General features: G+C 38.4%; 1 protein-coding gene across 2 annotated transcripts in view; it reads left to right on the top strand.

The window, feature by feature from the left end:
* The window catches only part of slco4a1 (solute carrier organic anion transporter family, member 4A1), a 31,199-nt gene extending 16,565 nt beyond the window's left edge, over positions 1-14,634 (top strand). For both annotated transcript variants that reach the window (XM_044211093.1, XM_044211094.1), the window contains exons 4-12: positions 29-150; positions 326-437; positions 1,758-1,912; positions 2,755-3,025; positions 4,345-4,507; positions 5,731-5,906; positions 7,974-8,038; positions 8,167-8,315; positions 9,053-14,634. In XM_044211093.1, coding sequence (XP_044067028.1) covers positions 29-150; positions 326-437; positions 1,758-1,912; positions 2,755-3,025; positions 4,345-4,507; positions 5,731-5,906; positions 7,974-8,038; positions 8,167-8,315; positions 9,053-9,223 — 1,384 coding nt within the window. In that variant the 3' untranslated portion in view covers positions 9,224-14,634. The remainder of the gene's footprint in view (positions 1-28; positions 151-325; positions 438-1,757; positions 1,913-2,754; positions 3,026-4,344; positions 4,508-5,730; positions 5,907-7,973; positions 8,039-8,166; positions 8,316-9,052) is intronic.
* The last annotated feature ends 3,609 nt before the right edge of the window (positions 14,635-18,243 follow it).

An 18,243-nucleotide genomic window follows, 5' to 3' on the forward strand; every position in this document is an offset into this window, starting at 1 on the left:
AAACAGACTTGTGTGTGTGTTGTCACAGGACAGAGATGACTCCAGAGAACCCTCTGTGGGTCGGGGCTTGGTGGATCGGCTTCCTAGCAGGAGGAGCAGCAGCTCTACTGATAGCATTCCCCATCCTGGGCTACCCACGGCAGCTACCGGGTACCACTTCTGTCCACTGTGCACATACACACACACTCTCTCTCTTGCAACAGGAATGAAGTAAAGAAGCTAAAGAGCTTTCACATTTTAATTTTATGTTAAACACAGATAGAAATTGAAATGAGAATGGCAAATGTCACTCACTCACTTACTCCTCCTCTGTCTCTTCCTGCAGGCTCTCAGGAGTATGTGGCCATGCGGGTGTCTGAGGCCCACCAGCTTAAGGACGGAAGCCACACCACAGCCTCAGACCCTCAGTTTGGCAAATCGGTCAAAGACATGCCAAGGTAGTGAACTTACTACACACAAGTGCATAATTAGATATTAGCATCTAGTGATCTAGTGAAGGAGGTGGATAGTTTTGACAGACACTGGTGTTTATTAGGCTCTATGATCAATGTGTTGGTGATCAGTTTGATGTGTGTTTAGAGTTTCAGTTTTTGACTTGGTGACAGGTGATAGAGGTGCAGACTGATTACTTTGAGATATTACAAGCATAAGAACGTGATGCATTGTCCATCCAGAGAAAAAGAAATCACAAACGGATGTGCAGAGTATCTTTTCATGATCCCCTGTAGCTGATAAGTAATGCTACTAATTGGCATAGTTTCACATGAATGAAGCTTTGCCTGTATACACTGCAGTATTTTTGCAGTAACATAAGACAACTGGCTGTGTCTGATATATTTTGATAGTAAGCAGCAGGAAATTCATACTGTACATGCAAATGTTACTAATATCCTGCTCTTAACTGGAAAACAGCAGGAATTTTATATATGTTAATGTTTCTTTTAAATGCTAATGTTACTAGAGTTAAGGGGGGTTTCTGTGCTTTTAACCCGGTCTGGAACACACTTACAGCTGTGTAGTCTCTGTTAGCGTTGTTACTGCCAGTAGCTGCCATTTGTCGCTGGAATTCCATGTGTTATGTAGCAAGCCAGAGCCAACAGATGCCTATCAACGTGAGACATGCAGTAAAAAAGGAAATGCGAATGCCAAATGCAAATTCACCTCTAAAAAGTAACAACTGTTGAGTAACCTTTTAGTAGTAACTGGGTTCCAGCAAGTTGCTCCATTTCTAAATACTAAAAATGTCCATATATAAGCTAACATGACATTATTGGCAATGTTTTTTCTACACCCCCGCTGCGTGCATCCTTGACTGTTTGTAAATTAGAAACCTGTCTATTATAAATGAATGAATGAACAATCCTTCCATCAATAGATTCAAATATCAAGGAAATAAATGTCACATTCCCAGACAAGCTCTGTTCAGACAGGTATGTTGCGACTGCAGAGCTTTACAGATGAGTGACAGCCCTGCCTCTTTTCAGTTTACAACTTTGTTTACTATGAGCTCAGCAACCACAGTGTGATGACATCTCTGTAGCACTGGGGATTACACAGACAGATTAAGGCATTAATCACGGCACATTATGTAACATGACAATATATCTTTGGATCTCATATTGTGTTTATCTGTATTAGGAACGTCTCCAGGCTGTTGAGATTAGAGTGGCCTGGTTTAATTAAAAAGGAAGCTGAAGTTTTTTCAGTTAGTCGCACACACTGTCACCCCTTACTCTCTTTTCTCTTTCTCTCGCTAGGTCTGTGCTGCTCCTCTTAAAGAATCCCCCCTTCCTGTTCCTGTGCTTGGCTGGGGCTACTGAGGCCACCCTCATTGCCGGCATGTCCACCTTTGGTCCAAAGTTCTTGGAATCACAGTTCAGTCTCAGTGCTTCAGAGGCTGCCACATGGTTCGGTGAGTGACTAATAAAGAGGTAAACTCATACAACACATGATGCAAAGTCCAGAGCAAACCCAAATGGTTGTTCAAATGTCTTTCAAAGCCATCTCAGCTCAATAATCTTTTATTTTGTTTATTTTATTTTACTTTTAATACTTTGACTCTGAACTGTTCCTTTTGAGATGTTGGAGACATTAAATATCTACAATCCAACACTTTTTCACTTTATTTCCATTGACCTTCTATGTTCCAGCAACAAGGAAGCGCTTCTCTGCGATATTTTATCATTTATCATTTAACTACACCAGAAGTAGGAATATGTTGCGTACTATAGGTTGACATCTGCATTTCCAGAATTCTTTTAAGGTAGGTCTGGAAAATAAGCAGTTTTTGCATACATATATTTTGGTCAAGTAAACACAAGTGATAGCAGGAGCAAAATAGTGACAGTTTTTTTTTTTCAGTCCATAAAAAGTTATGCCTAATGCAGTCCTTTATGTAACATGTACTTTCACTGAATTTACTGAATGTCATTCTAAATGGCAGTAGCAAAATAACAGAATATACCTTTTTTATTAATTCTGAGAGACGGACTTTTAAAGAAACTTCATGTTTTAGTGTTTCACTGTCAATTCATTTATCTCTAACTGGCCAGACCATGGCAATGTTTCATGAGAACCATTAGGATTCATCCTTTGGAGGCCATAAATATTCACAGCAAATTCCATGAAAATCTGGCCACTTCAAGACTTCTATCACTGTTTGTTTTAAAGTGCATTTTCCTTTTAGGGCTTTAGAGTGGAACTGCAGCGAGACTGCACACATACGTATTCATGCTATTCTTCTCCCCCTCGCAGGATACATGGTGGTACCAGCAGGAGGTGGTGGCACCTTCCTGGGCGGCTACATCGTGAAGAGACTGAACCTGCGCTGTCGAGGCATCATCCGTTTTTGCATGATGTGTGCGATGGTCAGTCTGCTCGCCATCTTCATCTTTCTCATCCACTGCCCCAACGTGCCCATGGCTGGTGTCACAGCACCATACCAGTCCGGTCTGATGGAGAAACGCCAAGTGGACCACTACAAACACCTGCATGACAAGCCCAGCAAGCTGCGCCTTAGAAACAGGTGGGCAGTCTTTATGTTAGCTCCTAATGTTGATTTAGTTTAAGTTTAGTCTGTTGACTAAAATGTATATTAGTTTTAGTCACATATTGTTCATTTGACTATTGTTAGTTTTAGTCTAGTTTTAATTATTTTATTTTATCAGTGAAAGTCTCATTTTCCCCATGATTGTTTAACTTTTAAGAACCAGGTGTTCTCGTCTATCGTAAAGGTTAGTGGAAAATGCATGGTTCATCTGTAAATACTAGACTTTATAATACTTTGATCACACAGTGCCCATGTCAGTCTGCTCTGTAGTAACTAAAATACTGTTCATTGTCTGTGTTTAGCTTGAGACGAGCAGCGGAAAAGATGCAATAATATTCCTTTAGCTAATATCTGGGGGAAGATTTAGGTATTTGACAGCCAACATCAATCCTTCTATCATTCCTGCCAACAGCCTATAAACACAAAAGATAGCCAACTGAAAGAAACTTTAATGTTACCAACAGCCCTTTATGATGTTATGTTAGCTTTAGCTTCAACATCAGCTTACCTTTTTATAAATGTCAGTGTGCAGGCCTGCATGTTAACTGGTTTGTCCCAGCTGTTTTGGTGCAACTTCTTGTCTAATTTTCAATGGGATTGTAGATGTATTTTGTCCATAAATTGTTTGAAAAGAACCAGTAACATTAGCGAGCATTACTGAGGAGGATACATCGAGGTCATTAAATATGACTTTGCATTATTAGTAATATATTTATTTGTCTGTTTTTCACATTACATTACATACATTTTATCAGCTTTGTTTTGTTGTGAAAAAAAAGGTTGTCGTCCGTTGCAAAGAAAATGTCTTGTTTCAGTTTTCTTACTCATTTTTATAACTGTTTTATAACTTGTAAATCCTTTATACTCAACAACGTTAGCTACTGAATCATAGTGCCCTGCAAAGGAAGTTATTTTAGAATTAATAGTTTGTGTGCCGATCTGCCTGCAAAGAAACATTTCAGTTAATTAATTAAACATTTTAATTCTCTAAAGATTGTTTGATTTTTTATATTGGAGGGAAGCATGTGTACATTAGTGGTTAACATGGACGCACCAAACATTTGCAATCAGTTTATTATTTTTCCATTCACCAAGATTTATTGAGATATGGACATTGTTCAGTATGAGAAATCATGAGCAAGCAAATTCATGCTGACTGTATTGTTTTATCTGTTTGTTTGCATCTGTCTTCCTTCTCCTCCATTTGTTTCTCCATCCCTCTTTTTCTCCACACATTTTTTCCTCCCTTCCTCTGTCCCTATCATTTCTGTCCCTCATTTCCCTCCTGTGTGCAGCTCTTCTTTAGAGCAGGACCTGACAGTGGGCTGTAATGCAGGCTGTAGTTGTGTGAGAGAGCTGTACAACCCTGTGTGTGGGGCAGACGGTGTGATGTATTACTCCCCCTGCCATGCTGGCTGCAGCTCCATCAACCACACCGACCGCTCCACAGGCAAACAGGTACAGTCCTGTCATTGTACTCTGACTAAAGGGAAATTAGACTTGATTTTCTAGGACACCGTTTGGACAATTCAAAGCAAGAGCATTGAAGGAAGAAAGCAAAAAGCTGTATGCCTGTTAATCCAGGTGACAGCATTTCCTCTCAATGTTTCCTAACATTTCTTGAAGCTTTTCGTGCAGAAATGGGGCATTATAGCTGTTCTGTAAATAAATAGTTCAATAAATATAACTTAAGCTGGAAATACACACTTTCCTCTGTGTCTCAGGACATGTTGTGCATTTGAATGAACTCAATGCAGTTATATTCATTTACATTATCAGTGTTAGTAGAAACTGAAGCTGCTAAATTTTGCAGCAGAGGCACTCACAGCATCACAGGCTTAGTAAACCAACCCTGAGGCATTTCAAAGCTAAATACATTTTGATACAGTTCAAACAAAGCAACTGTTCTTTCCAGATGACACATAGGCATTATAGCAAAGACAATAGTCTCTTGTTACACATACAACTCATAAGATATTATAATGAAATAATTTAATGATATTTTAGTTATTGTTATTCAGCTTTACTCATGTCATCAAAAACACACACCAAGTCTGTCAATGAGTGCGTTAAGATGCACACTAGTGTCCTTATTATAAAACTTGTCAGTGTTATAATCATATTTGGGATCATATGAAACAAGCAATCTGGTTAGTCGTATCCTTGTGGGTTTCCAGCATTATTCCTTTCTGATCATCTGTGCAGTTGTCTCATGGATGTCCATGTGCTATGATCCAATATTCATTTTAATTATTTTTACATTATACAGCTTACAATAGGCCTGCATTAAAATTAGTAAAGCAGTTTAGATATGTTAGACAGCTGAATAGATCTGCATTAAGAAAATATCACAACTTTACATTGATGGTTTCCTATAATATTTTGTATAGTGTCCTATAGTATTTTATATAATATCCATAGAGGATGTCAGTGTGAATCTGTTGTTGCAGGAAGGTAAGGACGGGATGGAGACAGACTGTCTTGAGCCTGTAGATCGGCTTGGGACATCCTTACTTTTACTTTTACACCTTAATTCTTTAAGATATGTAGAGAACTGATATTAGGATTTATGAGAAAGTATGTTGAGTTTACGCTCTCATTATATGAACTACTAACCTCATTACCATAGCTGGTTCAGTATTATATGTCACAATATACTGCATGTGTGTGTGTGTTTTTAGGTGTACTCTGGATGTAGCTGTTTGATGGTTAATGTGTCCTGGGGCGAGGAGGGCTTCGCTCTGGCAGGGAAGTGTGGCAGCTCCTGCCACCACATGCCAGCCTTCCTCTCCTTTCTCTTCATCATCATCTCCTTCACCTTCCTCTGTAGCATCCCAGCACTCACCGCCACGCTCAGGTGGGTGGCCACAGTGAAACCTTACAAAAACAAAAATGCTTAAACTGTAGATTCTGGCTGTAGCCAGCACTGTTGAGTTTGTTCATTAAACTACCCACTCACTGCGTTATTCTTACCACTCAGTGGGACCAATATTACATTGAACAACTTTTTTGTTTTGTGTTTTTATTACACATACACAGCTGGGAACTGCCTCGAGAAAAACCTTGAAAAATGATGATAACCTAGCTGCCTTGCCCATGGGCATAACTGCTGGCATTACAGGGTGTGCTTTTACACTCAGGCCCCCTTATACCACCTGTGCTGTGTTTGATCTCTATCCAATGCAGTGTTTTCAACTTCCAATTTACAATATAATGATGATGGCTGAGCGCTAGAGCTTCTGCCAAACTGGAGGCCTGGGTTTAATCTGAGGACAATGTAGTGTTTTGATCCAACATTATATTAAAGCAGAATAAAAATGCAAACCTTTCATTAAGTGTTTTGTTTATTGTCACTTGGATGTTAAAGATTCACTGTGCAGAATGATGTATGTGCAGAGTTTCTCTGAGCTCACCTTAAATCTCCATTTAACCCTTGCACTTACAAGTGATTTTGTGACATCACAACTAGTTTGGAGGCCAGTCATTGGTCCAGTATGCAACTTTCACAAGTGTGACCTGGAGACTTGAAACCTCCAGTGCACATACTCCAAGAACGGACTTTTCAGTGAAGTATAAGACATCTTGTTTTTCGTAGTTAACTACGGTGGCCGACAAGGGCAAACGCACTGCAGCTTAAGAAAGCACATGCAAATAGACAAAACACAAGCAAATACAGAAACGCACTGCAAATCCACAAAACGACGACTGAAATGATTCCAGAGGACACTAAAAAGTACTAAACACGGCTTGTTGTTGCCACGGTTTGTGACTCAAGAAGTTATTGAAGTCGGGTCTGTGTATCATCCGTTTATGTTTATGTTGTGGGTTTCTGACTTCTGCTACTGATCTTCTCTGCGCATGCGCTGAAAGTGACCTCAGCATGTGCCCCACAAGACCTTGCAGAGCGAAAAAGTGGAATCAGTGAGGAGATTTAGTGTTTATGACAGATACTTTACTGTCCTACCACCAGTGGTGACAGATGACCTGTAGCCTGCATGATAATCATGTTGGCATTATTAGACCAGAAATACACACATTAGACAGTGTGTCTGTCATCACTGATGAACCTGGTTATTATGATGAACAGTAGATTTCCAACATTGTCCAAATTCATTCAAATATACCATAATTTACAGTTTCAAAAATGCTTCACAAACTTTTTATTTAAATCTGCGTGCTCCCGCGAGGGAAGTGCACGCTGCAGATCAGACATGGGGAAAGTGGAGAAACAGTACAAAACAAAACAGAAAAACAATGAACGGATGATACCGACTTCATGAGTCACAAACCTTTTTAGTGTCGTCTGGAAACACTTCCGTTGTCGTTTTGTGTATTTGCAGCGTGTTGTTAAATTAATGAAGATGTTTTCTTAATTTGCTTGTGTTTTGAAATTCTAAAGTTGCTCTGTGTTTACAGCTTGTTTCAGCTGCCCCTAAGTAGCCAAAAAATGAGGGGAAAAATTGCAGATGATTTATTATTTTTAGTAGGAGTGAAGAGTTGCCGTGTAATCTAATCTACTCTGCTGGCCACTTGAGAAAGTCATCAATTATGATTTTTTTTCTATTTTTTAAAATTCTGAAAATGGCTATTGAAATCTGGGATTCTCCAACTCTAGCCATAGGTGAATGAAAAATGTCATTGCATGCTCTAAAAGGGATACACAGCAGTCACCTTCTCTGCTATTTTCAACCCTGTACAAGAAAATTGTGCTGTGAGATTGTTACCGCTGTTGGTCTCTTGTAACAGCTCAGTAATGATGCCAGTAGATGGCAGAGCCTGTGACTGCAAGATGCAGGGAATCTTATTTTAGCACTGTCAGGGCAAAGTGTTGTGCAGAGGAACAGACAAAACAAATGCAGAAAAAGGAGCTGAAGAAAGTCCAGTATGCCTACTGTACATGTCTGACCATCTCTGTGCTGTTTAGGTGTGTACCAGACAGCCAGAGATCCTTTGGACTTGGCATCCAGTGGATTGTGGTGCGCACTTTTGGTAGGTCCACTATATTCTTTTATTAAGTTTACTTTTTACTTTTAACCTCTGAATCACTAGCAAAGGGCTTCATTCTCTCCACACAGAAGCTATGATCATGTCCAATTGCTGTTGCTGTTTCCCCACAGGTGGCATTCCAGGACCCATAGCATTTGGCTCTGTGATTGACATCTCCTGCTTACTGTGGCAGGATCAGTGTGGTGAGCAGGGTTCCTGCTACCTATATCAGAACTCAGCCATGAGCCAGTACACACTAGTAGCTGGCATCATCTACAAGGTAACACTAATACACATAGCAACAGGCCATTTACTGTAGTCTTCCATTCAATCTTAAGAATCTCATTCTTTGTATTTGAAAAATTATGCTTGTGAGGTGAGATGTCTCTACTTTACTGAATAACATTATTCCGTCACAGTGCCTGTACAGAAAATGATTGATGTGGGGAGGGGGGTTGAATCTTACTTGATTTTTGAGCATTCTGTTTTTGTTTGTTTGTTTGATCCATACACAGAAATATAGAAATGACAAATTCGAAGTGTTCGGCTGCTAATCGCTAAGAGACGGTTATAGTGCCTAACTCCCCGTAAAAACCAAAAACTGTTTTGTACACCTCTGTTTGTGTACAGATTTTAAAAAATGAGACACAATGTGTTAAGTCAAAATACACCTAGAGGGGCTGGTAGGTGTATTTTTTAACTTTGGAGAGAGCCAGGCTTGCTTTTTGTCCTTGCTTCAGTCTTTATGCTATGCTAAGCTAATCACCTCATGGCTCTAGGTTCATACTTAAAGCACAGATATGAGACATCTTCTAACTCTTGGCAAAAAAGTGTATTTCCTAAAATGTCAAACTAGTCCTTTAAAATGAAACATTTCAATATACAGCTTTTGGTGCTTATACTGTATGCAAGCAGACGTCTGCTGTAGGCCTGTTTGTGAATTATTTTCTGTGCACTATTTATCTGGATTTTTGACTTTCCTTTCTCAATACTATCATCTGTCCTCCTCTTTTTCAGGTTTTGGGGACAATCTTTTTCCTGTTAGCCAGCATCCTGTACCAGCCTCCTCCTGAGTCGCCTCAAAGCAGCTGTGAGAGCACCGACCATGGAGTAGGAGACATGAGCAATCTGCCTGTCAAAGATCTGCCTGAAGACGGCGTCATCGTCAACCTACATGCCAGGTTATGACATCAGAGGCCCCCCGACCGCTGAGTCTCCGTCTGACTGTGTAGGTGCTGCTTAACGCAGAGTGTGTGAATGTGTGTTTGGGTGGTGATGGGGGTGCCACTCTATATATCAGCAGCCTTCTCTCAGCCATAATGACACTACCCCCAAACATACACATGCGCACATGCAAACACATGCAATCACACAAACGGACAAAATGAATACAGACACATAAACCACAAACTCAAACGGCCCCAGGCACATCTCCACACACGCAGACAACATTCTGTAGTCTGACTTGCTGCTGTGACTGCATGTGTGTGTATCTGAGTGTATGATTGACAGGGCGGTGCCACACAAGTTTTTATATACCAGGAAGCATTTCTACAGGTATCTCAATACTATGTTAAATCAGTTCAAATGACTTTTTAGAATGTAAGTCTCATGATATTTCTGTTTCATATTTTATGTTATTTTCTCTTTCAAAAGACAATGAAACCGCTGAGACCTACAGTATGCCATATGTATGAAGCATTTATGATGTGGAAAAAAAGGCATTTATATCCAGCCTCTCCTTGTGTTCTTTCCCCATTACTGGAATATAGTTTCACTGCTTTATTTTCTACCCACTGATAAAGCCATGGTCTCATACACTGTACAAGATCTCCAGGCCAGTAATAATGAAGCCAAATCATTTTCATGTCATGTGTCATATTTTAAGTCAAGAGTATCTAAAGGCACTTATATTAATATAATGTGAGCATAGACTATTGGTCACAGTACAGCAGCACAAATATATTTTCAATCAGAAAAGCGCATGTGTATTTTTGATAGCTACTTGGACACATGTACAAGAAATTTATGACCAGTCATTGGCTTGTATTTAAAAGTAGTAATACAGAGAAGAAGGAAACCACTATGCGTTTGTGATCTACATGAAATAGATCTATATATATATATATATATACATTGGTTTAATTGCTCTGTTTGCCAGAGTTTAGTAGAAAGAGCTAGAATACTTATCTTCCATAGAAATTACAGAGCTGCACTTTAAAAAAAAAACTAAAGCACTGAGAAGCTTGGAAAGTATGTCTTGACACAAATATGGCCTGGTCTCACTAGCATTTAAAATGGCAAACTTTTGCAACAAAATCAGTTATTTCCTATGGAATCGCCGCAATCAGTTTGTTCACTCGTGGGGGTGAAGTAAATCTGCGCACATTTTTCGCGTTGAGTTCAAGTTTCTACAGTGCTGACCTTTGATGGAATGGAAAAAATCCAAAATGGAGGAAGTTATCGTAGCTTGTTAGCTGTGTGGCACCATCAACTTTTATAGAGACGAAGTGAAACCAAATCTTTCAGGTCTTGTTCCAGAAGTAAGAAAGTCTCATTCAAAATCTCTTTGACATTTAAAATAACGCAAATAACAAAAAATTCAGCTTTGGAATATAGCCTCTCAAGAGTATGTTGTGTGGTTTACTCCATATGTTTAGACAAGGACTGTAATTTAAAAAATAAAGAAACCATCTAATCTTGTTGATTCAATATTTCTGTTTTTGGCCACCTTTAATGTATATCATTTCCCATTAGCCCTAAATCATCCCATGTTACATGCCATGGCTCAGCAAAAGAGATGAGTCCATGGATGAGTCGCGGGGCCGTGGCTAGTTCAGTCATGTCTGTAACAGCAGGACAGAGAGGACCAAACAGTGCAGAGGTTTCTAAACAGCGGAGAAAAAATGACCAAGTTACGATTATGCAAATTCTAGACCTGCACTGGTACATTTCCGTGGGAGCTGTAGTTCGTATGCTAAAAACTTGATCGTTTTTAAATTTTGTCAAAATCACCATGTTTCCAGTACCAATAGCAAGTGCTGTAGTGAATGCTGATTTATCTTAGAATATGAAAAGTAAACCCCAGGAACACGTTTCATTTTTTCAGAAAGACAGAGGAAAGAAATGCTGAATGGGAGCTTGCACTGAGAACAGAAGCTAGTAGAACACAGACTAGCCTGACATGACGTCAGGATTTTGTCTCTCTACTTAACCCTTCTCTGTAGGAGTATAAACTGCTCCACAAAACAGAAATGGTGAAATAGGGACTACTCGCAGAACTAACACAGTAGCCAGCCAAGAACAGCTAGTCAGTCACAATAAATCTCTGAGCTTCTTTTTATTTTCTCTGCAGTGTTTCATTTTACTCCCCCTGGCATTTTGCTCATTATTTCATCCAATAAAAAGTTATTGAAGAGGGGAAAAAATGCTCTTTGAGCAATAAAGCTCTGCAGGGCTGCCAACTTTTCAGTTCAGTTTGGATTGAGATTCGGTATCGGTGAAGTTGATGCATTTTATAAGGCCTTTTGTGACATTACCCACTGCAGAGGTTGGGGTCATCACTCCTCAACCACCAGGAATTTTCTTTCAGCAGCCAAATTCATAATTTTAAAGCATGTATAGATGAAAAGCCAAGTCAATAATCACGATCAATGATGAATAAGTATGACTGATACTTGATACCAACTTCCAGACATCATGGCCTAAACTGGGAGACCAAACCTAACCAGAGTATCTGGGGGATCTTCCCCCAGAAAATTAATTTCAGAGACTGTTTTCCTGAATTTATGGAGTAATTTTGTTGCTGAAATGTGGAGTCTGGAGGACCGGGGGGAAGGGGACATTGAAAATGGGACTCTCAGGAGACTCTGGAGGGTTAAATATATGAGTGGATATGATTGAATTTTGTTCACATACTGTTAACGGTTGCTATTGGTGGTAACATTAGTTTGAAAAGTGGGGGGGGCACAATAAAGTGGGGGGTGTGGGGGTACTCCCCCAGAAAAAAAAAAGTATTTGAATACCATTTTCTGCATTTTTACATGTTTTCATCATATTCTCAGCTATAAAAGCTACACATTATGATTAAGATGGCTATCATGCTTAGTTTAATCATTCTGCCAGAAAAGTGGTAAATATACATGAGAAAAAGCCGTCTTACTCTCTGCATGTTTAACCCAGAGCCCTACTGAGCATCACATGCTGCGTTATTCAGTTAGGGATGTAAGCTATACTTTGAATAGTACTGGTACTAGTACTGGCACATTATTTATGGCACTATCAACTAGCCATGGGACGATATGAAAATTTCATGTCACGATTATCCTGGCCAAAATAATTGCGATTCACGATATCCCAATAATCATCAAAATATGCTTAAACTCTTAAAATTGCACTAAAACATATTCGAATAACCTTACCTTACATTTAGTTAAGAAACTAATATTTTTATTGCATCACAGATAGGACACATCTATTTACTGAACATCCTTTTTAGTGAAAAACAATCTTAAGGTAAGGATAAATCATAAGGTTCCCATGCATAAATAAACGATAAATAAAAAATAGCAACATTGTGTGAGTCTGTTCTTTCTTACATGATAATTCCTGTATTTTTTTTAAATCAGGCTCTATTTTTTACTTCTCTCCCATGATGTCAAATGGTACAGACAACAGTTTCATCAACTGTATCAGTATATTTACCCCTGACTTAAGAAATACAGGAATTATGCTTTAACAAAAATAAAGTTCAACTGCATTGTGGCATAGAGTCAAACTGTACTACTTTGAACATGTTATAGTAAAAAAACAAAACAAAAAAAACATTATGCAGTTTTCTGTGAAACAGTACTGCTAGCCTTGTGGCCTAGACAGTGAGGCGTGCCAAACCTTGGCAATTCAAAATAAATCAGGAAATCAATATAGGACTATTCACGATTATCCCGATAATGGAAATACACCACGATCAATTTATCTTGAATGTATTTTATCCCGATCCGCGATAAAATCATATATCGTCCCATCCCTACTATCAACAGATAATGTTCCATTTGCAACTTCAATCACACAATGTCTAGTACTCTTTATTATGAGGAGTACATTATGATTATACCTCAAAATACATGCCACATTTTTAAAAAATGTGAAAATAAATTAATTGTACAGCCACCATCTAATTGTCTTACATTTAATGGCTTATATAGGAACATAGTGCTTCTTCTCTTCATGTATCCATGCTTAAATTCCATTTTAAGATGATAAAAGACATTAATCAATGACAGACAGAAATCAATTCATCAAACTTGCTGTTGTTGACAACAGCAACTTTTCAAACCCATAATGTTACCACTCTAGACACAAACTGTCTGCAACTCACAGCGCGAGAGTCCGCTTGATTACTATCCCGACGTACGCTGGTGTCGCATCAGCTGGGCCGAGTTGATTCGCGCCGCAACGTTATCAGTTATACGTTTGTTTTTGTGTTGTGAGAGCGTGTGAAAAGTGTGAATTGCGTGAGTCTCACCGTCAGTGCGTGAGAGTTGGCAGCCCTGCAACTGCCTTTTAACATCTAACATGCACGTTAGCTTAGTCATGAACAGGACAATAAATTCATACAGTTTATTTCAAAGACGTATTTGTACATTCAACTCCTGTCTCATAACTGTCTCGAAACTCTTCCTGTGTTGTGGAGCAGTTTATACTCAGGACTTTTAATAAAAGTTAATGGTCAGCACAGCTAACAATCCATGATAGCTTTCTCCATTTGGGACTCTCCAGCTCTCCGTTCCGTCACATTGGTCAGTGGCGCAAATTTACCAAATTGGAACTGGCTACGAGAAATTTGCACTGATTTACCTCGCCACTGATCACAGCGAGTCCACAGAAATCAAACTTTGCCACAGCAGCTGGCCGTTTTAAATGCTGGTGTGACCGTGCCTTTAAGAGGGATATTTGGGGAAGTAGCTTGTAAGTTGGCCCTGCCAAGCAAGACGCACAATTGGCATGACATGCAGTATAACAAATCATTATTTGGACCTTATTATCACAGTACTGTAAGTCTAAAAATGTGCCAAAGCAGCTTTGCCTAACAACTCTTGTATTTAATTTTTTATCGTTGACCTCATTTATGCAAATTATTTATTTATAATATTTCAGCACTCATATTTTTTTGTTCTTTGTTTGAATTCACTTTGCGATGATAAGGAATGCTGCCCTGGCTCTCCTCCTGTTGTCTTTTGTCGTCTTGTCTTTATTGTTTATGTGATAGTGAAACACAAGTTGACAACCTACTGTATGTTGCCTATGTTGTTGTCATGTACTTTGCTCATGTAAGAACTGACCTTAACACGCTCCGGCTGATGTTGACGGGTTTGATCTCCATGTGAATGTGTAAATGCAGTCCTCCTAGTTGTGCTTTTTAATCAGTCCCCGAGCTTTGACGAACCACTCTGGAAATTGATTTTTATTCTTTCTTATTTTGTTTTTGGTACAGTATGTTTTTTTAAAAAAAGGAAGCAGTGGACTTGAAATCAATGATCTTTTTATGGAATGATTCAAAGATGTCAAGTGTTTTCTAATTACAAAAGCTGAACAGATTATTTTTTTGTCCCGAATCGTTTTTTTATCATGTGTGTGAGTTTATGCGTGTGTGATCTTCCTGAGAACAGAAAGGAACAAATAACATGTGATATAATGTGATGCACAAAAAACACCAAACAAAACAAAAACAAAACCCAAGCATTGTTCAAGGCCACAAAAAATATTTACAATTTTTGGGTTCTTTCCTTCCTTCTTCCTCAAATCAAGTGTCGGAAGAAGCAGATACAGAATAAATAAACAACATTGTCATACAATTTTGTAAATAGTTTTCATAGCTGATATTTAGGGGGATTTAAAAGGGAAAATGACAGTTAAAAAAGGTTACATTTGTTAAGTCTGTTAAAACTGGATGCAATATTCTATAATTTATGCTATCAATAATTTTCTCCGTCCCTTCCTTGTTCTGTTGCCTGGATCATTGCCCATCTGAATTGCCCACAATATTGCCTTGTGCACCACCAGCCCAATACAGACTGGATGCAGAGGGTGCGTTTCCATGACTACTGTCTAATCACGACCTGTTAAGTTCCACTGTCGCTCCCTGGGTTCCTCTCTGACATGTTTTATGAAGCCTGCCTGCGACACACTCACACACAGGCCACGCAGGCGTCATACTGCCCACACACATTCGTACTGCGACTCATCAGAAAATGGCATAAACAAAGGAAATATTTGGCTTGAACACTGTGCAAACAGATGAGATTTTTTTCTACATGAACAATGAAAAGGCTAATACTTAGTTGTACACTGATGTTTCACATGGGACAATACAATTATCTCTTTTTACCTCTACTCCTTAAATTAATATGTGCTTTATTGTGCGGCAACGCATTGCATTCTCCAAAGAAAAAAACTTCTCGTAATTATGACTTTTGTAAATCACAATTATGACGTACTATCTCATAATTATGAGAAACATAATAATGAGATCTTTTTCAGTAATTATGAGATCCACATTTTTAATTATGAGATAGTAAGTCATAATTACGAGATAAGGGCTCCAATTATTTTTTTTTCTTTGGCAATACTGTATTTAATTATGGTAATTCCAATAATAAACAATTGAAATGAATGGTGAGAACCGTAGGATGTTAAAAAAAAAACTGAAAGAGGAGTCATATTTGAAAGAGCGCAGTACAGTTGCCTGTGTTGTTTTGCTGGTCTGTGACATACTCTGACACATTTTGCTGCTTCCATGGCAATGTCAGTATTTTATTCTCAAAGTAAATATTGAATTTTGTGTGTTAAATGTGTCTTGACTTCGCTCCCTTTCTCTCACACTGACAATCCTCATACTTTAGGTGGAGTCAAACCACCACTGAATGCGATGTTGAAGTGATTTAGTACCTCTTAATACAAAAACTTTCATTATTAGATTGATATTACTGATGCATCAAAGTGTAAGCAGCATTTTAATGTTGTAGCTGGTCAATATATACAGTTAGCTAGTTTAGTCCAGTGGTTCCCAAACAGGGGGTCACAGGATAAATGGGGGGGTTATGAGATGATTAATGTGGTAAGAAAGAAGAAAAAACAAAGAACAGTTATTAATTAAACCATTTGGTGAAACTGCTAACAAATCATAGACATCTGAAACATGACAAGGGGCCCCAACTGGACACTCCTATTTTGTGAGGGGTCACAAGCCAAAAAGTTAAAGAACAACTGGTTTAATCTTTAACAAGGCACTGCATTTCAAAAGCTTCTATAAAATCTTAATCTGAACTTTATCAGATAAGATATGTCAGTGTAAACTATGTCAGATAAATGTGGTGTAAAGTAAAAAGTACAATAATTCCCTCTGAAATGTAGAGGAGTAAAAGTATAAAGTAGCAAACAAAATTGTACTTAAGTTACTTGATTAAATGTATTTATTCATTTTACACCACTGGTCACTTGCAAAGGACTGATATCGGACATTAAATGCATGTTTACCTTCATAATTAGACAAAAGTCTCATTAGTCTCATTAGATTTGATAGAGATAAGATAGTCAGTATCTTCAAAGAGATAAAACTTTCTTCAGAACTGTTCCAAGTATTGATATGAAGACAATACTGAATGTCTTGAAGGTTAACTTTTATACAAGTCGCTCATTACCATCGAGATCATTCAGTCCAGTTGTTTTCATTGTCTAATCCTAACCACTAGGTGGTAGTAAGTCACAATGTTTCAGCAGCCACAGTCCTCTCAGTGTATTTGATGTTTGCTGATACTTTTGTACGTTTGCTCTGACCTTTACATATATTAGCAGATAAAAAATGGTAAAGTTATGTTAGATGTGATTTTGTTTTATTGTCTAAGCAAATATAAAAACTTAAAAATGTTGAAATGCAGGAAAATGGCTATTTAAATGTGACTGACGTCATATTATTCACACAATTACTATTCAGGCTACTCGTGCACACCCACAACCTTAATTACAGTGACCAGTGCAGCCTCTTATTGCAATTATCAGAAAGATTAAAGGAAATCAAAGTAAAGGAAACATGGAAGAACATTGATACATATTGCTAGCAAAGCCCCGGTTACCATGGTAATATTTTTAATATCCTCTTTATTTCCAGTATATGGATAAGGATAATGATCTAAAACAGCATGTGGGCATCTGTAGGAGGACCTTGAAATGGCTGCATTTGAATTATTCTTAAGAGCAATGGTTCTCAAACTTTTTCTGTCCTGCCAGCCACTACACGTAAACAGATTGAATTTTTATCAGTCATTAACAATATTTGGGGAGCAACAAATAAAAAAGGAGCTAAGTTAAATTCGATTGAAATAAAAGAAATGATTCAGGTCAGCACGATAGCATCAGCAAACTCTTGTCTTTTTTTATTTCCCTTCATAAATCATATTCATTCAACTTCGTTCCACTCCATATTTTTCCCCCGGTCACCCACGCCCTCCCTGCAGTGGCTCTACGCCCCCGCCCCCCGGCCCACTGCTTTAGAGGAACACGTAAGTGATTTGACCTTTTCTGTCTATCAATTCATTTCGCTCTGGTGGGCTAAATTTTTGCTATGTGACATTATGAAAAGAAAAGAATATCTGGTATATGGTATTTTCATGTGAAATATTTAATGTGAATCTGTTCATTGATTGGTGAGCTCATCTGTTGGGACAGTAAATGGAGCAGTCCGGCTGTTGTGGGAACAGCTCTACTGGGATATTAATAATATTGCATGATTTGTAATACTGTAGATTAGGAAACAGTAATGACAGCACCAATGGCAGCTCTATAGTTATTCATAGTGATTTATAAAATTAAAAATATGACGTGTGTAGGATCTGAACCATGAAAAGACTCTTCATCAGCCAAAAGGCTTTTTTCTTTTCTTCCTCTTTTCTTATTTTTGTTCCAAGTGCATCTTGGCTCATTCAGTTATACAGTCAGGTTACAAGTTATCATTATCGGTCCTATCCACCAGCTGATTTATGTGTTATTACTGAGATGGCTAAATCAAACTGATTGCCTTCACTGACATTAAAAGCAGAAATGTTTGGTTTGATTACGGCCGGCAGTCGTCCCCTCGGGCACATATAATCAGCACATGTAAAAGTGAACGTTGTTCAGTCTCAAATCACAAGTTTATGTACAATTAGTTATGA

This window comes from Siniperca chuatsi, linkage group LG10 (assembly GCF_020085105.1).
Source record: "Siniperca chuatsi isolate FFG_IHB_CAS linkage group LG10, ASM2008510v1, whole genome shotgun sequence".
NCBI classification, from domain to species: Eukaryota; Metazoa; Chordata; class Actinopteri; order Centrarchiformes; family Sinipercidae; genus Siniperca; species Siniperca chuatsi.